The sequence below is a fragment of the Mirounga angustirostris genome, unplaced genomic scaffold (assembly GCF_029215605.1).
Source record: "Mirounga angustirostris isolate CCGP_5_RB_7025 unplaced genomic scaffold, mMirAng1.0.hap1 SCAF_2, whole genome shotgun sequence".
Classification (NCBI taxonomy): Eukaryota; Metazoa; Chordata; class Mammalia; order Carnivora; family Phocidae; genus Mirounga; species Mirounga angustirostris.
In genome coordinates, this window is record NW_026991710.1 from 166,016,004 (window position 1) to 166,041,334 (window position 25,331).

Below are 25,331 nucleotides of genomic sequence, written 5' to 3' on the forward strand. Positions count from 1 at the left end.
ATGCTTAGAAGAGGATCTATCAACAGGTACCTAGGAAATATTTGTTAGATAAAGACATATATAGGCCCACGGGTTAATATCTGAGACAGAGGGCCCAGTCTGCTCTAATTAAATCATATTATTATATGAATCCTATATATTTCACATTTATTTTTATGTTTATGTTTATATTCATATTAAATTCATGACTCAAACATTTTTTTTTTAATTTTTGTTTTTCTTAGCTCATTCTTATCCCAGAACTTTTTGGTTTATACATATAATGAAACTGGATTTTTGCATTTAGAGTCTTCATATTTTAAGGTAAGCTCTATATGTCTTAGATATTTGTTATCATATAGTTTTTTATTTAAGTGGCCATATCACTACCATTGAGATATATTTGTTTTATGACAATTTAATACAAATATTTTATTCTGTATAATTATGACCTGTTATGTGGTTGTTCATAAAAATGGTACATGATAGAGATAAAACCCAGACTGAAAGAATACTCATTGGCACCTTGGTGGTACAAAATAAAGAGGATTGTCAAAAACCCTTTTTCCTTGAAAATCTGCATTAACAAATCTATATGATACACAATCTTATTATTTTCAATTATTTTAACATTTTTAATCTCTATTGTTAGCAAACACATTTTTATTCATAAAGAATTTATTTACTTACTTTTCTATATTGTTTTTCAGATGCATTGTCATTACCAAGGATATATTGCAGATATTCCAAATTCACTTGCAACACTCAGCATCTGTTCTGGACTCAGGTAATAGGATCTTACGTGATACTTATACATGGAAAACTTTAAAATGAAACTTAGTGGCTAGCAGATATAAATCTGGGAATTTTAAGGGGAATCCAAATCTGAAAGTTTCCTTTATGATGGCCTTACTTTTTAATATCAATATTAGCAGCTGAAATTTAGTGTCCATTCAAATGAAATCGTTCCAGGGAATCCTGACTGGAGGTATTTTTTTCAAGATACTGTGCAGAAGGGGATAGTTTCAGTAAAGGAAACTTTAAAACTAAATAATATTATTGCATTATCTTTCAATTATCTCAAATAGTTATGGAAAATGATATGAATTAATCATTTCAATATGCACATATTGTATGCTTTCAGTTTAGGTGCACTCAGTATCAGACAAAAAAAAACAACTAATTAAGAAGGTCCCTCAGAGCTATAAAAGCAGGGATAAGTGATTTTCATCAGTGATGGTGGCAAGAGAAAGGTATTAAGTTTATTAGAGGAAGACTGGTCCAGAGCAAAGGAAAAAAAAGACTCTCCCTAACTTCCTTTTGGTTTTGGTTGCCTGACTTCTAGAATTCACTCATGTCAACTCAGAAAAAATTGGCATTCATTTAATGTGGTTTTCATGTATTTCATAGATATCCACCTCTTTACATATATATACACTCTATATACCTGCTTTTCCTTATTCTAAACTCTGTAAGAACATGAACTTTATTCTTGGAATTCTCAACAAGTGCTTGATTTTCAACAAATACTTGGTCTTAACTAATGTATCTTGAATAAATATGACTATTATACACATAATATAAAATACTTTGCAATATGTTTTGTTCTTTAATATATGAGCAAAACTAAGGTAGATGTGATATCTCAGTTACTAATGGTAAACCAGAAAAAATGGGAAAATAAAGTGTGTTTATAATGTGTTCCTTACTATATTTCAAACTGGAATTTCTATTGATTTCTTCTCTATAATTTCCATGCCTTTGTTGACATTCTTTATTTATTGAGACATCATTAAAATATTTCCCTTTAGTTGTTTATATATGGTTTATTTTAGCTCTTTGAAATTATTTAAATACCTAGTTTAAAATATATAAATTTATTTCTTTAAATTTTTAAAAATTTTTTCACATTTTAGATTATAGCTTTGATGGGATCACTTGTAGGGTTTTTATATCATTGCTTTCTAAATATTCAGGGGATTCCTTCAGTTTGAAAACATCAGCTATGGAATTGAGCCATTGGAATCTTCAGCACGATTTGAGCACATAATTTATCAAGTGAAAAATGAGAATCCAAATATACCACTGTTGGCAGAAAATTACAGCAATATTTGGCAGAAAGGCCAACCCTATAAAGATAATTTAAGCTCACAGGTAACATGATAATTCTGATGTTATGACATACTGTGAAATTATTTATGTAGAATTTTGTTGATTGTGGAAAGGAACTACTTAACTGTGGAGTAGAAATATCTAATTTGATATCTTCCTTCTGTACTTTTAAATAAAACATCCATATTCCATCTAAAATATATGAAAAATACACAATAATGTATTTCAGGCTTATTATAATGTATTATGTTACATTTCTTACTTTAGCAAAAATGCAGATTATTGAGTAAAATTTAGAAATATAGGAAGAATGAGTCACTATATAAAGACAATAAAATAAGTTAAATTACCACTAGCTTGTTAAAATTACTTTTAATATTTTTATATATGGCTTTATGTACTACTAGAACATATCTTTCTAAAATTGATAATCATTTGTATATTATTAAACTCTTAATTTGCCTGTTGGCTGTATATAGAGTTCTTGTTTGACAGATGTTTTGCTTTCATCATTTGAAATATTTTAATTCACTGTCTTATGGCCTCCATGATTGCTGATGAAAAATTAGCTGTCATTAATCTTATGGAGGATTCCTTATACATGATGAGTCCCTTCTCTTGTTTCTTCCAAGTTTCTCTCTTTATCTTTGGCTTACAGCACTTTTTTTATAATGTGTCTTTGAGTGGTTCTTTTTGAGTTTATCTAAATTGGAGTTGACTGAGCTTCTTTTTTTGTACATTAATGTTTTTCACCTAATTTGGAAAATTATGGGCCATTAGTTCTTTGAATATTCTTTGGCCCTTTTATCTATCTCCTCACTTTCTGATACTCCCATTATGTGTATGTTGGTATGCTTGATAGTGCCCCATAGGTCTATTAGATTTTGTTTATTTTGCTCCATTCTTGTTTCTTTCTCTTCCTTAGATTGTATAATCTCAATAGGTCTGTCTTCAGGTTCCTTGATTCTTTCTTCTGTCTGCCCATATCTGATGTGGAGCCACTCTAATGGGTATTTTATTTCAATTGTATTTTTCAATACCAGAAATTCTATTTACTTCTTTTTTAATATTTTTTTGCATTTATTGATATTCCATATTTAGTGAGGCATTATTATAATATCCTCCAGTTATTTATACATAACTTCTTTTAGCTCTTTGAAATGATTCAAAATACCTAATTTAAAGTATTTTTCTAGTAAGTTCAATGTCTGATCATCCTCAAAGACAGTTTCTATTGATGACCTTTTTCCTGTATATGGGTCATACTTTAGGTCATTTTCATGTCTCATAATTTTTTGAAAACTGAAACTAGTCACTCCAAATAATACAGTGTGATAACTCTGGAAATCAGATTCCCCTCCATCAAATATTATTGCTATTCATTGCAGTTGTTATTTGTCTTGTAAATTTTAACTGGTTCTCTAAAATGTGTATTCTGTGTTGTATGTAACCACTGAAGTCTCTATTCTGTCATCTTTTCAGTGTGTTAATGATCAGACAGAGTTCTTTAAACGCTTGGAAACAATAGGTTTCCCAGTTCTTACTGAGAGTCTCTCTGTACCTATTGGAGCATGCCTTTGTCACTCAGTCAGGCAGTTAACAACTGCACCTATCCTTTCACTTTCTGTTTGCACAGAGCCTCGAGATCAATCAGAGGTGAGAATTTAGGGTCTTTTCAGGTCTTTCCTAAGTATGTGTACAGACCTGGGAATGCACTTAGCCTGATACATGTGTGTGGTCTGCTAGATTCCCATAGATTTATCATAGCTTTTCAAAGTTCTGTTTGAATATCTAATTATCCAGTTTTTCTCCTAAGTCTTTTTATTGGTCTACTGTTTGTCCCATGGCCATTCACTGCTCCAGACAACTGTAAAGTTTTAAAAAATTGCCTATAATTGTTTAAAACAAATGCCTTTGGAAAAAGGGCTTTTCCAACTGTGTAAAATGTTATTTAGGTCAATATTGGCAAACAAAATAGGTCTTCTAGGGACAAAATAGTTTAGGTCATGACATTTCTTTAGAAATGAGATTTTGAAGATGTTCCAGCCATATTCTGCTTTTTCTGGAGGTTGCCAGTGTACTGGTATTCACTGCAGATTTGAGCTATTAGTTTTCAACTAATGGGAGAAAATACTAGAGTGAATCCAAATTCCACAAATACCATTACTTTTACCCAGATCACTTACTTTTCTTGAATAAACACTCCCTCGAAGGCTGCACACCATTTGTTAATTTCTAGAGATCTGAAAAAAGTTGATTCTAACAACTTTTGCCAGTTCTCTTGTTGGTTTTATGTAGGGAGAATTTTTAGTGGTTTTCAACCTGATTTTAATTGATGTATTTTCATTTCTTCAGTTTTATATACCATGTATTTATAATCTTTTAATGTACCATTTTTAATTTACCTTGTTATTCCTCCATTGACCCATGGGAAATTTAGAAGTGTGTGTAATTGGACATTTTCTAGATATCTTTCTTGGTACTTATTTTTAACTGATTTTCATCATGTTCCAATAGTGCATTTGACTTTAGTATAAATGTTTCTCTATATATCCTGCAGTTGTTTTGTGTAGTGTTTTACAGATGTTCATTAGGACAATTTGTTTGTATTCTTCAAAATTTCTGTTTTCCACATTTTTTTCTTGTAGGAATTTTGTAGCTTATGTCTGCTGTCCTCCTGTGGGGCATTTTTGAGCTCTGTTCTGTATTTTTTGTTTTTACATGATATATCATTATTAATTCTTATTTAAAGTAATAGAAGATATATTTGCCAAACTTCCACTAGACAATAATTGGTTTTGTCCAAAAGTTAGTGAGAAAATTATAATACTGTGTTGTTGTTGTTGTTGTTGTTGTTTCTGAAAGGCAAGCAGGCAACCTCTTTCTCTTTTCCAGATCATTTCTAATTGTAAAGTTACACACACTGGCTTATCAAGAACACAGTACAAAGGTACTCAATGATAAAATAAAGTGTGCATAGACACATGTGGATAGGGACAACCAACTACTTTCCATATCGGGTGGTTGTTTTAGAAGTATTTGGTGTTGAAATAACACATTTCATGTTGCATGTTGTTTAATATTTTCTACTAGTGCCTTTAACATATTAACTAGAATTGCTTTAAATCTTCCTTCTGATAGTTCCAATATCTGTGTCATTTGTAAGTCTGATTTTCATGATTGCTATATCTTTTATATTGCATTTTCTTTTTGCCAGTCTGTATCCCTTCTCTCTCTCTTTTGTGAAAGCTAAACTTGTTACATAACATAGTAGGCAGTAGATATTGAATTAAATGTTAATTTTAGGTTTGGAGATGAACATACCTTTCTACTGGGTCTTTAGCTTGAAATTTTCTGTTAATATAGTTAGAATATAGATCTGTTTATGTGTGTTTTTGCTATTGCTATCCTTAGTGTACTTACCAGAAGCTTCACATTCTTTTTAGTGATTATCTTTTGTTTAAGGTGAATGATAATTTGCTAGAGGAATGTCTGTTCTGTTTAGCTTTGTATTTTCCCACTTGACTGTTTTGTGTGTTTAGATAAAAATCCATCTCTTCCAGATCTTCCTGCTGTCTTTCCTGTATTTTTTTTTTTTTTGGACACATTTTAGCACATATCATGGATTTGGCATAGAGCAGAGAACAGAGGAATTCTCTGATGCTTGGATTAAAACTCAATGTTAGGAAGGCACTATGAATCTGGATTTGGGGATGTAGTCTTCACAAATGTCACCAACTCTCTCTTCCAGATGTAATACTGGGCCTATCAAGTATTCCTTACTTACCCTCCAGAATTAGACCTTTTTATTCATTTTCCTCTCCCAGTTATAGTTTTTACCAGTTCCCTCAGGATATAAACCTCTTTCTGCTTTCTCCAGTAGATTAAGGTTTTTGTGTCATAAAGGAGATAGAGGAGATGAGTTTGGGTGGTTTTTGCAGTGGCTGATATTCCTCTGCACCAGCCAGCACTATATCTTTTTCAATATATGCTCTAATCTTCATTATGAGTAAGTTATGGAATTCCTGAAGAAAAAGCCTGTAAAAATCTGTGAAATCAACTATCTTTATGATTCCCAGAGATGTCACACTTTTATGCTAGCCAAGCTTGGCCTTTAGAAATTCAAAATTTCTAGCTGGATTTCTTATCAGCTTACATGGTTTTTGGTGTCATCAGAACAAGCTAAGCAAATACCTGGTTTCTTGCCCACCCTGCAGGCACATTTCTCTCTCCAGATTTTGGTTAGTGGTTTAATCCGCAGTCTCAGTTTTTTGATGGGTTAAGTAAAAATCATTAATATGTACTTTGTTCAAGTTTCACTTTGTTGCACAGCACTTGTTTCTGATCTCTGATCTAAATCCAGATCACCAATACTACAAACAATTCTAACTACATACATTTAGCAATGTAAATAAAATGGGGCCAATATCTTAAAAACAATGCACTATCAAAACTCAACCAAGATGGAATAGACAACCTAAACAGTCCTGTAACCAATAAAAAGCATTGAATTTTCAGTGAAAAATCTCTCAAACACAAAATCTCTCTGGTGTGGATGGTTTTACGTAAAATTTATAATACATGTTAAAAGAAGATATAATGCCAATTCTATACAATTTCTCCAGCAAAAATTAAGAGGGGTAAACACTTTACAACTAAGTTTGTGGGGACAATATTGTCCTGATACTAAAACTATATACAGACAGTACAAAACAAACAAACCCATAGACCATATGAATATAGGTGTAAAAATTCTGAATAAAATACTGTCAAAAGTAATTGAGTAATTTATTAAAAGGGTTGCACACCATGATTAAGCATTGTTTATCCAGTGTTGGAAGTCTGGTTCAATATTTGAAAATATACCGAAATTATCTACCATTTAACAAGATTAAAGAAGAAAAGGTGCACAATCTTCTCAATACAGAAAAATAGGACAAAATTCAATTCAAAGTTCATTTATTATATAAATTTTCAGTGATGATGGAAACTTGTAACTTGTTCTAATGATAAAAAATAATCCTACAAAAGCAGATAGCAGTCTCTGGTCCACCCCATTTGACAGACAGCCGCATCTTCTGGTTCAGTGCCAGCTGTGTCCCGGAGACACGATGGTGAAGGTCGGAGTAAATGGATTTGGCAGTACTGGGCTCCTGGTCACCAGGGCTGCTTTTAATTCTGGCAAAGTGGATATTGTGGCCATCAATGACTCCTTCATTGACCTCAACTACATGGTCTACATGTTCCAGTGTGATTCCACCCACGGCAAATTCCACAGCAGAGTCAAGGCCGAGAACGGGAAACTTGTCATCAATGGAAAGTCCATCTCCATCTTCCAGGAGCGAGACCCCGCCAATGTCAAATGGGTTGATGCTCGTGCTGAGTATGTTGTGGAGTCCACTGGGATCTTCACAACCATAAGGCTGGGGCTCACTTGAAGGATGGGGCCAAGAGGTTCATCATATCTGCTCCTTCTGCTAAGCCCCTGTTTTCATGATGAGTGTGAACCATGAGAAGTATGACAACTCCCTCAAGATTTTCAGCAATGCCTCCTGCATCACCAACCACTTGGCTTCTCTGGCCAAGGTCATCCGTGACAACTTTGACATTGTGGAGGGACCCATGACAACCGTCCATGCATCACTGCCAACCAGAAGACCGTGGACTTCCCCTCTAAGAAGCTGTGGCCTGATGGCCGAGGGGCTGCCCAGAACATCACCCCTGCTTCCACTGGTGCTGCCAAGACTATAGGCATGTTCATCCCTGAGCTGAACAGGAAGTTCACTGGCATTGCCTTCTGTGTCTTCACCCCCAATGTGTCCATTGTGGATCTGACCTGCTGCCTGGAGAAAACTGCCAAATAGGATGACATCAAGAAGGTGGTGAAGCAGGCATCAGAGGGCCCCCTCAAGGGCATCCTGGGGTACACTGAGGACCAGGTTGTCTCCTGTGACTTTAACAGTGACACCCACTCTTCCACCTTTGATGCCAGGGCTGGCATTGTTCTCAATGACCACTTTGTCAAGCTTATTTCCTGGTATGACAATGAATTTGGCTACAGCAACCTGGTGGTAAACCTTATGGTCTACGTGGCCTCCAAGGAGTAAGAGCCCTCTGGACCACCATGAGAGCAAGAGGAAAAGAGAGGCCCTCAGCTACTGGGGAGTCCCTGTCCCAACTTATCCCCCAAAACACTGAGGATCTCCCCCATCCATCATTTTCATCCCAGACCCCTGGGAGAAGGAAAAGGGCTTGGGGAGCCCTACCTTGTCATGTACATCAATAAAGTATACTGTACCAAGACGCCCCCCCCCAAAAAAAAGCAATAGCAAATATAATACATAATGAAGAAAGAGTACTTTCCTGTTAAGACTTGGTATAAGGCAAGGATGTACACCCTCTCCACCTTTATTTAATAGTGTTGGATTTCTAGGCAGAATAATAGAGCAAGAAAAGGAAATAAAAGGCATACAGATCAGAAAAGGAAACATAAGAATGCCTTTATGTGCAGGTGACACAATTATCTGCTTAGAAACCTCAGGAAATATAGAAAATAACTGCTGGAGCTAAGGGAAATCAATGAAGTCACAGAATACTTGATCAAGATACAAAAATCAACCATTTCTACATATTAGCAATGGATATGTGGAAACTATAAGGCAAATATACAACATTTTCAATCACTGAAAAATAAAATGATATCTTAGTCATTTTAGGCTGCTATAACAAATTACTGTAGACTAGTGGCTTAAACAACAAACATTTATTTCTCACAGTTCTGGAGATTGGAAGTCCAGAATTAGGAGCATGTTCAGATTTTTGGTGAATGTCCTCTTCCTGGTAGGCCTATCTTCTTGCTGTATCCTCATATGGTGGAGAGACAACTAGCTAGCTCTCAGTCCCTTCTTATAAGGGCACTAATCCCATTCTTGATGGTTCTAGCCTCATGACCTAATTACCTTCCAAAGGTCCCACCTCCAAATGGGAGTGTTTGAACATATGAATTTGGGGGGAACACGTACATTGCAAGTAGAAATATAGCAAAACATGTAGAAGTTTTATATATTGAAAAGTACACAATGCCGATGTAAAAAATCAAATGTAAATAAATCAAAGAAGACATCAATAAATGAAGATACATACCACGGAATGGAAGACTCAGCATAATAAATATTCCATTTTTCTTCAAGTGAATGTATAGGTTTAACATAATTCCTCCAAAATCCTAGCAAGAATTTTTATAGCTACATATAAATTTGGTCTAAAAGTTATATGGAAAGTCCAAGAAACTTGGATCAAGGAAGAAATATAGAAATTTTTTGAAATTTCTATATGTAATATGGAATTTCAGTGCCTTAGAAATACAGCTCATAAAAAATTACCATTAAAGTGTTAAGTAATGATAAAATAAATTGATGATACATAGCTGACTGGCTTGACACTATCAAGAATTATTACATCATACCAAATGGGACAATCTATACTCTGAGACTACAGAATTACTTCTGATATCACACATTTTGTTCTTTCTTGTGTACCCATATAGTTAGTAGTACAAAGTATACTATTTACCCAAATTTCTGTGTAGACTATGAATTCTCAAATATTTCTTATGTTTTTCTGTGAATGAATTAAAGACTTCCAGTGCACCACGGTTGGTGTTACATAGTCTTTAGGAGGGCAGTGTGTGAAGAATTTTCAATGTGAACTGGTAATGTAGGTTTGCAATGAGATGAAGACAACAGAATGTGTATCTTTATATTCATTTTCTTTCTCATTCAGTATTGAGAGTACCTAAACTCTTATATTACTCCAGCAAGCTCACTGGGACTCTTTTAAACCTGGAATATATTTTCAAATGAAATTTTCTGATTTGTAATTAATTTTTATATTTAATTCCTCATGAAGTTTTTATATGTGTTCCCCTTCTGTACATGTTACTCTTTGCGCTTAACAAATTCAATACATGTTAACATTTGATAAATCCTTTTTTTCCCCTCAGGAAACAACTCTTTCAAAACTATTACCCCAATACCTAGAAATTCACATTATAGTAGAAAAAGCTTTGGTAAGTAAACTTTTCCTTCCCTCCTTCCCTTTCTCATTCCTTTTTTCTCTCTTTTCTTTCTTTCTTTGAACTCAATGAAATAATTTTTTTCTTAACTTCAAAAACATAATGTAATTTTTAAACTATTTCCAAGTAAAGATATTTTATTTTAGTTGTTACTGTTATGACTAAAAGCCCCAACTAGCCTAGAATGCCCTACACTATCTACCCTGCCCCCATCCTCAGCTTAGCCCAGTCTCTCCCTGACCTCACTTTCTAGCAGCCTTGACCTTCCCTTAACCTGCTCTAATCTCCCTGGTCACATTACTTTTTTAAACATACCAGATGCTTACCATCTTACCAATTTACTTAATGTTTTCTAACTTTACTGAGAAATAATTAACAAATATAATTGTATATATTTTAAGGGTAAAATGTGATGATTTGATATACATTGTGGATTGATTGCCAAGACTAAGATAATTAACACATCTATTACCTAACATATTTTTTTTCTTTATGTGTGTGTGTGTGTATGCACAAGTGTGTGTGGTAAGAACACTTATGATCTATTCTCAGCAACTTTCAAGTATACAATATCATATTGTCACCATGCTGTATGTTAGATCTTCAGAATTTATTCTTTCTTATGACTGAAAGTGTATACCCTTTGACCTATATCTCTCCATTTCCCCTCCCTCCAGCCACTGGCAACCACCATTCTATTTTCTCTTTTCTTTCTTTTTTTTTAAATTTTGCATATAATTGATACCATACAGTTTTTGTCTTTCTCTGTCTAGCTTATTGCACTTAGTGTAATGTGCTCCAGGTTCATCATGTTTTGCAAATAGATTTCCTTCCTTTATATGACTAATATTCCATTGTGTGTGTGTGTGTGTGTGTGTGTATCACCTTTTTTATCCATTCATCTATTGATGGACATTTAGGTAGTTTCCATATCTAATCTGTTATGAATAATGCTGCATTGAACATGGGAGTGCAGATATCTCTGAGGTACTGATTTTGTTTCCTTGCTGAGTGTGGAGCCCAATACACGGCTCTATCCCACAACCCATGAGATCATGACCTGAGCTGAAACCAGGAGCTGGACACTTAACCAACTGAGCCACCCAGGTGCCCCTTCTCATTTTAATACTTTTATTAATGTTTTGTGGGATTTTACTTATTTTGAATATTAATCTTTTGTCAGATGGTATATTGGGGATATCTTCCTCCAGTTTGAGGCTTGTTTTTTCACTCTCTTAATGGTGTATTTTTTTTAAGACTTTATTTATTTGACAGAGAGAGAGAGCCCAAGCAGGGGGAGCAGGAGAGGAAGAATGGATAAAAAAGGCGATAAAGAGCAGGGAGACCAATGCGTGGCTCGATCCCAGGACCCTGGGATCATGACCTGAGCCAAAGGCAGTTGCTTAACCAATTGAGCCACCCAGGCACCCCTTAATGGTGTCTTTTGATGGACATATTTCTTAATTATTATGCATTTAAATCCAATATATAATTTTTATCATTGTCTTTTCCTTTTACGAAATATTTTATTACTCCAAGGACATAGATATTTTTACTTTTGTTTTGGAATTTATTTTTATTTAACTTTTCACATACAGTTTTATGATCATCTCTAGTTGATAAAATGTGTGGTGTGAGATAGGGTTTAAAGTTTATTTTTTCCATATTCACTTGCTCCAACACTATCTAGAAAGACCTGTCTTATCTCATTCAATTTGCTCGCAATTTTTAAAAAGTCAAGTAATGGAATATGTATGGCCTATTTCTCAAATCTGTTTTCTTTTCTCCCCACTGGCTAATTATTATTTTGTTAAATACAATACAGTGTAGAAACACTACACTGTACGGATTACTATAGCTTTATTGCCATTTAATCTATGTGTTTAAATCCTCTTATTCTTCACTATTGCTTTGACTATTCTGGGTCTTTTTCCTTTAAATATATTTTAGAATTACTCTAAATTTACACACACACACACACACACAATGCAAATGTGACTTTCATTTGGGGTTTTCATTAAATGCTTATATCACTTTGGGGAAAATTGTCATCTTAACAGTATTGAGTCTTCCAAACTACTACACACACAATTTTACATTTTTTGTTAATTTCTTTCACCAGTATTCTGTTGTTGTCTGGACATCCTTTTTTTTTTTTAATTTATTGTTATGTTAATCACCATACATTACATCGTTTTTGATGTAGTGTTCCATGATTCATGGTTTGTGCATAACACCCAGTGCTCCATGCAAAACGTGCCCTCTTTAATACCCATCACCAGGCTAACCCATTCTCCCATCCCCCCGCCAGAACCCTCAGTTTGTTTTTCAGAGTCCATCGTCTCTCATGGTTCGTCTCCCCCTCCAATTCCACCCCCTTCATTCTTCCCCTCCTGCTAACTTCTTCTTTTTTTTTTTTTCTTAACATATAATGTATTATTTGTTTCAGAGGTACAGATCTGTGATTCAACAGTCTTGCACAATTCACAGTGCTCCCCATAGCACATACACTCCCCAGTGACTATCACCCAGCCATCCCATCCCTCCCACCCCCCCCACTCCAGCAACCCTCAGTTTGTTTCCTGAGATTAAGAATTCCTCCTATCAGTGAGGTCATATGATACGTGTCTTTCTCTGATTGACTTATTTCGCTCAGCATAACACCCTCCAGTTCCATCCACCTCGTTGCCAATGGCAAGATCTCATTTCTTTTGATGGCTGCATAATATGCCATTGTATATATATACCACCTCTTCTTTATCCATTCATCTGTCGACGGACATCTTGGCTCTTTCCACAGTTTGGCTATTGTGGACATTGCTGCTATAAACATCGGGGTGCACGTACCCCTTGGGATCACTACATTTGTATCTTTGGGGTAAATACCCAGTAGTGCCACTGCTGGATCATATGGTAGCTCTAGCTTCAACTTTTTGAGGAACCTCCATACTGTTTTCCAGAGTGGTTGCACCAGCTTGCATTCCTAACAACAGTGTAGAAGGGTTCCCCTTTCTCCGCATTCCTGCCAACATCTGTTGTTTCCTGACTTGTTAATTTTAGCCATTCTGACTGGTGTGAGTGGTATCCATTGAGGTTTTGATTTGGATTTCCCTGATGCCGAGCAATGCTGAGCACTTTTTCATGTGTCTATTGGCCATTTGGATGTCTTCTTTGGAAAATGTCTGTTCATGTCTTCTGCCCATTTCTTGATTGGATTATTTGTTCTTTGGGTGTTGAGTTTGATGAGTTCTTTATAGATTTTGGATACTAGCCCTTTATCTGATATGTCATTTGCAAATATCTTCTCCCATTCTGTCGGTTGTCTTTTGGTTTTGTTGACTGTTTCTTTTGCTGTGCAAAAGCTTTTTATCTTGATGAAGTCCCAATAGTTCATTTTTGCCCTTGCTTCCCTTGCCTTTGGTGATGTTTCTAGGAAGAAGTTGCTGCAGCTGAGGTCAAAGAGGCTGCTGCCTGTGTTTTCCTCTAGGATATTGATGGACTCCTATCTCACATTTAGGTCTTTCAACCATTTTGAGTCTATTTTTGTGTGTGATGTAAGGAAATGGTCCAGTTTCATTCTTCTGCATGTGGCTGTCCAATTTTCCCAACACCATTTGTTGAAGAGACTGTCTTTTTTCCATTGGACATTCTTTCCTGCTTTGTCAAAGACTAGTTGACCATAGAGTTGAGGGTTCATTTCTGGGCTCTCTATTCTATTCCATTGATCTATGTGTCTGTTTTTATGCCAGTACCATACTGTCTTGATGATAACAGCTTTGTAATAGAGCTTGAAGTCCGGAATTGTGATGCCGCCAGCTTTGCTTTTCTTTTTCAACATTCCTCTGGCTATGCGGGGTCTTTTCTGGTTCCATACAAATTTTAGGATTATTTGGTCCATTTCTTTGAAAAAAGTGGATGGTATTTTGATGGGGATTGCATTGAATGTGTAGATTGCTCTAGGTAGCATGGACATCTTCACAATATTTGTTCTTCCAATCCATGAGCATGGAACGTTTTTCCATTTCTTTGTGTCTTCCTCAATTCTTTCATGAATATTTTATAGTTTTCTGAGTACAGATGCTTTGCCTCTTTGGTTAGATTTAGTCCCAGGTAACTTATGGTTTTGGGTGCAATTGTAAATGGGATTGACTCCTTAATTTCTCTTTCTTCTGTCTTGTTGTTGGTGTATAGGAATGCCACTTATTTCTTTGCATTGATTTATATCCTGCCACTTTACTGAATTCCTGTATAAGGTCTAGCAGTTTTGGGGTGGAGTCTTTGGGGTTTTCCACATCAAGTATCATATCATCTGCAAAGAGTGAGAGTTTGACTTCTTCTTTGCCGATTTGGATGCCTTTTATTTCTTTTTGTTGTCTGATTGCTGTGGCTAGGACTTCTAATACTATGTTGAATAGCAGTGGTGATAGTGGACATTTGTGCTGTGTTTCTGACCTTAGGAGGAAAGCTCTCAGTTTTTCCCCATTGAGAATGACATTTGCTGTAGGTTTTTCATAGATGGCTTTTATGATATTGAGGTATGTACCCTCCATCCCTATACTCTGAAGAGTTTTGATCAAAAAGGATGCTGTAATTTGTCAAATGTTTTTTCTGCATCTATTGAGAGGATCGTATGATTCTTGTTCTTTCTTTTGTTAATGTATTGTATCACGTTCATTGATTTGAGGATGTTGAACCAACCTTGCAGCCCAGGGATAAATCCCAGTTGGTCGTGGTGAATAATCCTTTTAATGGACTATTGGATCCTATTGGCTAGTATTTTGGTGAGAATTTTTGCATCAGTGTTCATCAGGGATATTGGTCTGTCATTCTCCTTTTTGATGGGGTCTTTGTCTACCTTTGGGGATCAAGGTAATGGTGGACTCATAAAATGAGTTTGGAAGTTTTCCTTCCATTTCTATTTTTTGGAACAGTTTCAGAAGAATAAATGTTTGGTAGAATTCCCCTGGGAAGCCATCTGGCCCTGGGCTTTTGTTTGTTGGGAGATTTTTTTTATTACTGCTTCAATTTCCTTAGTGGTTATAGGTCTGTTCAGGTTTTCAATTTCTTCCTGGTCCAGTTTTGGTAGTTTATATATCTCTAGGAATATATCCATTCCTTCCAGATTATCTGATTTGCTGGCATATAGTTGCTCATAATATGTTCTTATAATTGTTTGTATTTCTTTGGTGTTGGTTGTGATCTCTCCTCTTTCATTCATGATTTTGTTGAATTGGGTCATTTCTCTCTTCTTTTTGATAAGTCTGGCCAGGAGTTTATCAATCTTGTTAATTCTTTCAAAGAACCAGCTCCTAGTTTCGTTGATCTGTTCTACTGTTCTTTTGGTTTCTACTTCATTGATTTCTGCTCTGATCTTTATTATTTCTCTTCTCCTGCTGGGTTTAGGCTTTATTTGCTGTTCTTTCTCCAGCTCCTTTAGGTGTAGGGTTAGGTTGTGTACTTGAGACCTTTCTTCTTTCTTAAGAAAGGCTTGTATTGCTATATATTTTCCTCTTAGGACTGCCTTTGCTGCATCCCAAAGATTTTGAACAGTTGTGTTTTCATTTTCATTGGTTTCCATGAATTTTTTTAATTCTTCTTAAATTTCCTGGTTGACCCATTCATTCTTCAGTAGGATGCTCTTTAGCCTCCGTGTATTTGAGTTGTTTCTGACTTTCCTTTTGTGATTGAGTTCTAGTTTCAAAGCATTGTGGTCTGAAAATAGGCAGGGAATGATTCCAATCTTTTGGTACCGGTTGAGACCTGATTTGTGACCTAGGATGTGATCGATTCTGGAGAATGTTCCATGGGAACTAGAGAAGAATGTGTATTCCATTGCTTTGGGATGGAGTGTTCTGAATGTCTGTGAAGTCCATTTGGTCCAGTGTGTCATTTAAAGTCCTTATTTCCTTGTTGATCTTTTGCTTAGATGATCTGTCCATTTCAGTGAGGGGCTGTTAAAGTCCCCCACTATTATTGTATTGTTGTCGATGTGTTTCTTTGCTTTTGTTATTAATTGGTTTATATAATTGGCTGCTCCCATGTTAGGGGCATAGATATTTACAATTGTTAGATCTTCTTGTTGGATAGACCCTTTAAGTAAGATATAGTGTCCTTCCTCATCTCTTATTACAGTCTTTGGTTTAAAATCTAATTTGTCTGATATAAGGATTGCCACCCCAGCTTTCTTTTGGTGTCCATTAGCATGGTAAATGGTTTTCCACCCCCTTACTTTCAATCTGTGGCTGTCTTTGGGTCTAAAATGAGTCTCTTGCAGACAGCATATTGATGGGTCTTTTGATTGGGGCATTTAGCCCATTTACATTCAGGGTAACTATTGAAAGATAGGAATTTAGTGCCATTGTATTCCCTGTAAGGTGACTCTTACTGTATATTGTCTGTGTTCCTTTCTGTTCTATGTTACTTTTAGGCTGTCTCTTTGCTTAGAGGACCCCTTTCAATATTTCTTGTAGGGCTGGTTTTGTGTTTGCAAATTCCTTTAGTTTTTGTTTTTGTTTTGTTTGTTTGTTCTGGAAGCTTTTTATCTCTCCTTCTGTTTTCAATGACAGCCTAGCTGGATATAGTATTCTTGGCTGCATACTTTTCTCGTTTAGTGCTCTGAATATATCCTGCCAGTACTTTCTGCCCTGCCATGTCTCTGTGGATAGGTCTGTTGCCAATCTAATGTTTCTACCATTGTAGGTTACAGATCTCTTCTCCCAAGCTGCTTTCAGGATTTTCTCTTTGTCTCTGAGAGTCGTAAGTTTTACTATTAGATGTCGGGGTGTTGACCTATTTTTATTGATTTTGAGAGGGTTTCTCTGTGCCTCCTGGATTTTGATGCCTGTTTCCTTCCCCAAATTAGGGAAGTTCTCTGCTATAATTTGCTCCAATATACCTTCTGCTCCTCTCTCTCTTCTTCTTCTGGGATCCCAATTATTCTAATGTTGTTTCATCTTATGGTATCGCTTATCTCTCGAATTTTGCCCTTGTGATCCAGTAGTTGTTTATCTCTCTTTTTCTCAGCTTCTTTATTTTCCATCATTTGGTCTTCTATATCACTGATTCTCTCTTCTGCCTCATTTAACCTAGCAGTTAGCACCCCCATTTTTGATTGCACCTCATTAATAGCCTTTTTGATTTCAACTTGGTTAGATTTTAGTTCTTTTATTTCTCCAGAAAGTGTTTCTCTAATAACTTCCATGCTTTTTTCAAGCCCAGCTAGTATCTTTAAAGTGATGTTTCTGAACTCTAGATCTGACATTGTACTAATGTCCGTAGGTCATTAGTGAGTAGGTCCCTGGCATTCAGTACCAGGGACATGTCTAGCAAGAAGTTGCATTCAGTACTACCTCTTGTTCTTTTGGGTGAGGTGATTTTTTCCGTCTTGTCATTTTGTCCAGAGGAGAATAGATGGATGAGAGAACAAAATGCTAACAGGGTAACAACGTCCCCAGAAAATATACTCTAAACAAATCAGAAAAGACCTGAAGCTGGGGAAAAGAAAGGGAAAGAAAGAAAAAGGAAAAAGAAAATGATAAAAACAGAAAAAAAAACAGAATATGATCAAATATGATCGGGCTGGTACATAGATCAGTGCCACACACTAGATTTTGGCTGTATTTTGGTCTGTTAGAAGATAGTGCCTCCCAAAATTTTAAAGAAAGAAGTTATATATGTACAAAAATAAGGGTTGATATGATGAAGGGATGGAATATGAGTGTAAAGATGAAAATTATAAAAAAATTTTATAAAAGGAATTGATAAGAAGTTGTTTGAAAAAAGAAAAGAGGATTTAAAAAAAAGAAAGAAAAAAAAAGGGAGAGAATGTGATCAGGCAGGAGAGTAGAACAAAACCATACACTAGAGATTTAGGGTATATTTTGATCTGTTGGAAGAAACTATCTCAAAATTTTAAAGAGAGTACCACTTATATATATATGTCAAAAATAAGGGTAACTACTATGAAGGGATAGAATATGACTCTAAAAATGAAAAATAAAAATATTTTTTTTTAAAAAGTGATTGATAAGATGTTGGTTGAAAAAGGGAAAAAGAAAAATTCAAAAAAAAAAAAAGTTAAAAAAAAATAACTTTGAAAGACTAAAGAATCATAGTAAAAAGGCCGTGGATTCTATGTGCAGTATTCCCCTAGCACTGGAATTCTGCCATTCTCATTGATCGGTAAACTTGGTCTTGGCTGGCTGTTCTTGCTGATCTTCTGGGGGAGGGGCCTGTTGCTGTGCGTGGTTCCCAAATGTCTTTGCTGGAGGCGGAATTGCCCTGACCTTGCCGGTCCAGGCTAAGTAATCTGCTCTGGTTTGCTCTCGGGAGCTTTTGTTCCCTGCGAGCTTTCCGTACAGCTTTGGAGGCCAAGAATGAAAATGGCGGCCTCCTAATCTCTGCCCCGGAGGAGCTGAGAACTTGGGGCCCCACTCCTCAGTGCGCCCCCAGAGAAAAACAGTCAGTCACTCCCATCTCCCCGGCTTCCGGCCACACTCCGTGCTCACCCGGCCTGTGACTGAGCATTTCTATCTCTGGCACCCGACCCCGGGTGGAGTCTCCAAACCCAGCAGATCCCCGCAGTGCGCTCCCGCACCGCTCCTTCCAGGGAAGGAAGGGGAGTTTCCCCGGATCTGCCACTTGTTGGGTCTCTGCTGGAGGAGCAGTGGCCCAACTGTGCAGCGGATCACAGTTTATGGCAACCCCGAGCTGAGAGCCCATGCCTCAGCTCCGTCTCTGCAGCCGGCTTCCCTGCTCTGATACTTGGGAGCTCTGCTGCACTCAGGCACCCCGGGTCTTTCTGTGACCCTGAGGGTCCTGAGACCACACTGTCCCGTGAGGGTTCCACCCCCCGCTTAGCCACCAGAGCGACGTCCCTCATTGGAGCAGACTTCTAAAAGTTCCGATTTTGTGCTCCGCTGCTCTGTCACTTGCCAGAAGCAGCCTATGGAGGCCCCCTCCCCCGCCGTCTATCCTCCTGAATATTGCTTCAGATTCACTTCTCTGCACATCCTACCTTCCAGAAAGTGGTCACTTTTCTGTTCAGAGAGTTGTTGCTATTCTTTTCTTCAATCTCCTGTTGAGTTTGTAGGTGTTCAGAATGTTTTCATCCCTATCCAGCTGAATTCCTGAGACCAGACGAAATCCAGGTCTCCTACTCCTCTGCCATCTTGCTCCGCCTCCCTGGAACATCCTTTTTAGTTTTATTGTTAATGCATTTGTTGGCCTATAGTTTTTTTTTTCTTTAACATTTCAATTTTCTTGCTAGTTTATGGAAATACCATTGATATGTATATATTCATCTTATATCCTGTGATCATGCCTAATTCAATTGTTAACTCTTTTGAGGATTTTTTTAGTTTCTTATCTGAATAATGATACTTTTAATTTCTCTTTTCTAATCTTAGAATTCCTCTTCTAGTTTTTAATTTTTTTGCTTCTTTACTTGTACTTCCTTTTCTTGCTTTGTCTTAGCTTGGCTCTCTAATACATATTAATGTATTGTCTATATTCCTAACTTCCCCCCCTCCATTATAGAGTAGCTATTTTATATACTACTTAATCATATTTTACTCATTTTTACAAATCATGGATGTTTTTTTTTTTTACTTAATATTCTGTTTAGGATTTTAGGGTTTATGTTTAGGAAATAATGATATGCAATGTCCTTCCTTATAATGTTTCATTTCATTGTATTAAGCTTACACAAGCCTCATAAAATGAGTTACTATGTTTTGTTCAAGACTTTATACATTATGGGTTTGATCTCTTCCATATGTATTTAGAAGCATTCACATTTGAAGCCATGTAGATCTTAAGTTTTCTTTTTTTTTTTTTTTTTAAAGATTTTATTTATTTATTTGACAGAGAGAGACACAGTCAGTGAGAGAGGGAACACAGGCAGGGGGAGTGGGAGAGGGAGAAGCAGGCTCCCCGCAGAGCAGGGAGCCCGATGCGGGACTCGATCCCAGGACCCCGGGATCATGACCTGAGCTGAAGGCAGTCGCTTAACCAACTGAGCCACCCAGGCGCCCATCTTAAGTTTTCTTAAAGGGAATATTTTTAAGTACTGATTTAATTGCTTTGGCATATATAAAGCAGTTCAGATTTCTTTATTTTTGTTTCACTTTCTGTAAGTTAGGTTTTCAAGGAATTTTTTTCATATCATTTAAGTTTTCAAATTATTGAAATACATTTATTGAAAATACCTTCTTTTTATCTTTAAAAAGTTGGTAACTTTGTAGTGATACCACCATTTCTATTGCTCACCATTGCTATCAGTGATCTTTTTTCACTCTTAAGTTTTATAATGAAGTCATCAAATATGAAAATTAACATTCCCACCAAACTATTTACTAGTCTATATATTTTGCTTGAATTTTGACAGTTTCCCTACAAATGTTGTTTTTCTTGTGCAGCCTCCAGTCCAGGATCCTACACTCCATTGAGGTGTCATGTCCTTATTCTCTTCTAATATGTTATAGTATTATGGTATTTCTTTGTGTTTCTTATACCTTGGAACCTTTCTTGTCTTTCCTGATACCATTCTTGTATTGGAGAATACTTTCCAGTTACCTTGCTGAATGTACCTCAATATGAATTTGTCCCATACTTTCTCAAGATTATATCAAGATTGTATTTTTTATAAGGATACCAAAAATGTGATCTTTTCTTGTTAAGCTGTTGTTAAGGTAGTGCTGGTTTCATAAAATGAATTAGGATGTTTTTACCCTTTTCTTATATTCTGGAAGATTTTGTGTATAGATATTTTAATTTCTTCTCTAAATGTCTGTAAGAATTCACTCTTGTAGCTTTCTCAGGCTAGTGATTCATTTTTTTTGGAAAGTTTTATTGCATATTCCATTTTGATGGTGATATATTTATATATTTTTCAACTTTATGTGTATAATTTTTGGTAAACAGTGTTTTTTAAATTTATCAACATTAAAAAAATATTGCAGAGTTAAGATGGTGGAGTAGTAGGGGGACCCTAGCTTGCCTTGTCCCTTGAACAAAGCTAGATAAATATCAAATCATTCTGAACACCCAAGAAATCAATCTGAGGACTGGCAGAACAAACTGCCCAACTAGAGGGATAAAAAAGTTCACATCATTGGAAGGTAGGAGGTACGGAGACAAGACTTGAGGGAAAAAAGAATTGAGCACTACAGAGGAGAAAGAGCTCTGATCACAGAAAAAGAAGAGAAAGCAGTGTGCATAGGGATTGCACGAGAAAAACATTTCCTTATAACCACTGACTGGAAAAATGAGAGGGGATGATTGTTGAAAGTGTTTATAGTCAGTAGAGCTCAAAGTCTGAAGTTTTTGAAGTTCATGCCATCACCAGGATAGAGCCTGGCAGGCATAACAGTGCTCCTGTGGAGAAGGAGGTCAGAGGCCCAGGAGCTGACAGTTTTGTCTGAGGATCCTCTGAATTGCACTGGGAGAAACAGTTCCCCTTCTTGGAGTGCATTTGGGAGAGGTGACACTGCCTCTCACAGGACAAAAGAGATGGCGGGCACCATTGAGATACCCTGTTCATTAGCATAGGCGCAGAGACACCTGTTGAGGGCAGTTAACCTGGACACTGGCTTTTTGCTGCACTTCACCATAAATCTCAAGCCTCTGCATTTTCATTCAACTGCCCTTCTGGGACAAACCAGCCCCAGGCACAGTGTGGCAAGACCCTCCCCCAGAGGATCAGTGTGGGTCTGCACTGCATCATGTTCCTAAAATTTGAAGTTTTGAATCCCAGCTGCCATGCCTGAGATAAAAGATAGGAGCACTGTGTAACTGTGTGGGCAGAAGGCTTAGACAAAGACAGGATGAAGGGAGGGATCTGAGGGACCCCTGGGACACATGCGGGGAGATTTTTCACTCCTCTGGGAGGGTTTCCTGAACAGTGGCAGGTGCAACTCCCCTCTCTGTGGACAAGAGAGTGGGCTGATGTCAATTTTATCCCCAGCCCATCAGCAAGGATGAACTTGAATGATGAGCACAGTGCCCACAGTGCAGGCCCTAAATCATACTAAAGGGGTCTAACCAACAAGAACATCTAACAATTGTAAATATTTATGCCCCCAACTTGGGAACACCAAAATATATAAATCAATTAATAACAAACACAAAGAAACTCATTGATAATAATACAATAATAGTAGGGGACTTTAACACCTCACTTACAGCAATGGGCAGATCATCTAACCGGAAAATAAAAAGGAAACAATGGCTTTGAATAACAGACTGAACCAGATGGACTTAACAGATATCTTCAGAACATTTCATCCTAAAACAACAGAATACACATTCTTCTCGAGGGCACATGGAACATTCTCCAGAATAGATCACATACTGAGTCACAAATCAGGTTTCAAGTAGTACAAAAAACTGAGATCATACCATGCATATTTTCAGACCACAGTGGTATGACATTAGAAGTCAACCACAGAAAAAAATTGGAAAGACCACAAATACATTGAGGTTAAAGAACATCCTACTGAAGAATGAATGGGTTAACCAGGAAATTAAAGAAGAAATGAAGAAATACATGGAAGCAAATGAAAATGAAAACACAACAGTCTGCAACTTTTGGGATGCAGAAAAAGCAGTCAAAAAAGGGAAGAATACAGCAATACAGGCCTTCCTCAAAAAACAAGAAAAGTCTCAAATATACAACCTAAACTACACCTAAAGGAGCATGAAAAATAATAGCAAATAAAGCCTAAGTCAGCAAAAGAAGGGTAATAATAAATATTAGAGCAGAAATCAATGATATACAAACAAACAAACAAACAAAATCCAGAATGAATCAGTGAATCTAGGAGCTGGTTCTTTGAAATAATTAATAAGATTGATAAACCCCTAGCCAGACTTATCAAAAAGAAAAGAGAAAGGACCCAAATAAATAAAATTATGAATGAAAGAGGAGAGATCACAACCAACACTGCAGAAATACAAACAATCATAAGAGAATATTATGAAAAATTTGCCAAAAATTGCAAATTGGGAAGAAATAGATAAGTTACTATAAATATATAAACTACCAAAATTGAAACAGGATGAAATAGAAAATTTGAACAGACCCATAAACAGCAAAGAATTTGAAGCAGTAATCATAAACCTCCCAAGAGAGTCCAGGGCCAGATGACCTCCCAGCAGAACTCTACCAAACATTTAAAGAAGCATTAATACCTATTCTTTGGAAGTTATTTCAAAAAATGGAGATGGAAGGAAAACTTCCAAACTCATCCTATTAAGCCAGCATTTCCTTGATCCCAAAACCAAACAAAGACCTGCAACAAAAGGGAGAATTACAGACCAATATCCCTGATGAACGTAGATGCCAAAATTCTCCCCAAGATACTAGCTAATAGGATCGAACAGTACATTAAAAGGATCATTCACCATGACTGAATGGGATTTATTCCTGAGCTGCAAGCACGGTTCAACATCCAGAAAACAATGTGATACACCACATTAATAAAAGAAAGGAAAAGAACCATATGATTCTCTCAATAGATGCAGAAAAAGCATTTCACAAAATACAACATCCTTTTTTGATAAAAACTCTATGCAGTGTAGGGATAGAGGGAACACACCTCAATATCATAAAAGGCACATATGAAAGACCCACAGCTAATGCCATCCTCAAGGGGGAAAAACTGAGAGCTTTTCCTCTGCGGCCAGGACCAAGACAGGGATGTCCACCATCACCATTGTTTTTTAACATAGTACTGGAAGTCCTCACCTCAGCAACCAGACAACAAAATGCATCCAAATCAGCAAGGAAAGGCATCCAAATAAGCAAGGAAGAAATCAAACCTTTGCTATTTGCAAATGACATGATACTGTATGTAGAAAACCCAAAAGACTCCACCAAAAATTTGTTGGAACTGATACACTAATTCAGTAAAGTCACAGGCTACAAAATTAACAAAGAGAAATATGTTGTATTTCTATATGCTAATAATGAAGCAACAGAAAGAGAAATCAAGGAATTGATCGCATTTAGAATTGCACCAAAACCCCTAAGATAGCTAGGAATAAATGTAACTATAGAGAGACTATAGAACATTTATGAAAGAAATTGAAGAGGAATGGGAAAATATTCCATGCTCATGGATTGGAAGAACAAATAGTTAAAACTTCTATACCACCCAAAGTGATCTACACATTTAATACAATCCCTATCAAAATATCACCAGCACTTTTCACAGAGCTAGATCAAATAATGCTAAAATTTGTATGGAACCACAAAAGACCCTGAATAACCAAATCAATCTTGAAAAAGAAAAGCAGAGCTGCAGGCATCACAATTCTGGATTTCAAAGTATATTAATAAAGCTCTAGTCATCAAGACAGAATGGTACTGGTACAGAAACAGACACAAAGATGAATGGAACAGAATAGAAAACCAAGAAATGGGCCCTCAATGTTATGGTCAAATAATCTTCAACAAATCAGGAAAGAATATTCTATCAAAAAAAAAAAAAAAGACAGTCTCTTCAACAAATGGTGTTGGGCAAACTGGATAGCAACATGCAACAGAATGAGACTGGACCACTTTCTACACAATCCACAAAAATAAATTCAAAATGTGTGGAAGACTTAAATGTGAGACAGCAAACTATCAAAATCCTAAAGGAGAACACAGGCGGCAACCTCTCTGACATTGGCTGTAGCAACTTTTTACTGGACACATCTCTGGAGGCAAGAAAAACAAAAGCAAAAATTAACTATTTGGACTTCATCAATATAAAAAAAACTTCTGTGCAGTGAAGGAAACATTAAACAAAACTAAAAGGCAACCTATGGAATGGGAGATGATATTTGCAAATGATATATCTGATAAAAGGTTAGTATCCAAAATGTATAAAGAATTTATTAAACTCAACAACCAAAACCCAAATAATCCAGTTAAGAAATGGTCAGAAGACACGAATAGACATTTTCCCAAAGAAGATATACAGATGGCTAACAAACGCATGAAAAGATGCTCAACATCACTCATCACCAGGGAAATACAAATCAAAACCATGATGAGATATCATCTCACACCTTTCAGAATGGCTAAAATTAACAACACAGGAAGCAACAGATGTTGCTGAGGAAGTGGAGAAAGGGGAACCCTCTTACACCGTTGGTGGAAAGCTGTGAGAGACTATAG

General features: G+C 36.4%; 1 protein-coding gene and 1 pseudogene across 1 annotated transcript in view; both read left to right on the forward strand.

Annotated features, from left to right (window-relative positions):
* The window catches only part of LOC123847767 (disintegrin and metalloproteinase domain-containing protein 18), a 159,957-nt gene that overhangs the window by 26,865 nt on the left and 107,761 nt on the right, over positions 1 to 25,331 (forward strand). Inside the window, exons 4-7 of the mRNA XM_064584044.1 lie at positions 225 to 303; positions 690 to 766; positions 1,956 to 2,133; positions 10,094 to 10,159. Coding sequence (XP_064440114.1) covers positions 225 to 303; positions 690 to 766; positions 1,956 to 2,133; positions 10,094 to 10,159 — 400 coding nt within the window. The remainder of the gene's footprint in view (positions 1 to 224; positions 304 to 689; positions 767 to 1,955; positions 2,134 to 10,093; positions 10,160 to 25,331) is intronic.
* Positions 7,203 to 8,198, forward strand: LOC123847411 (glyceraldehyde-3-phosphate dehydrogenase-like; annotated as a pseudogene).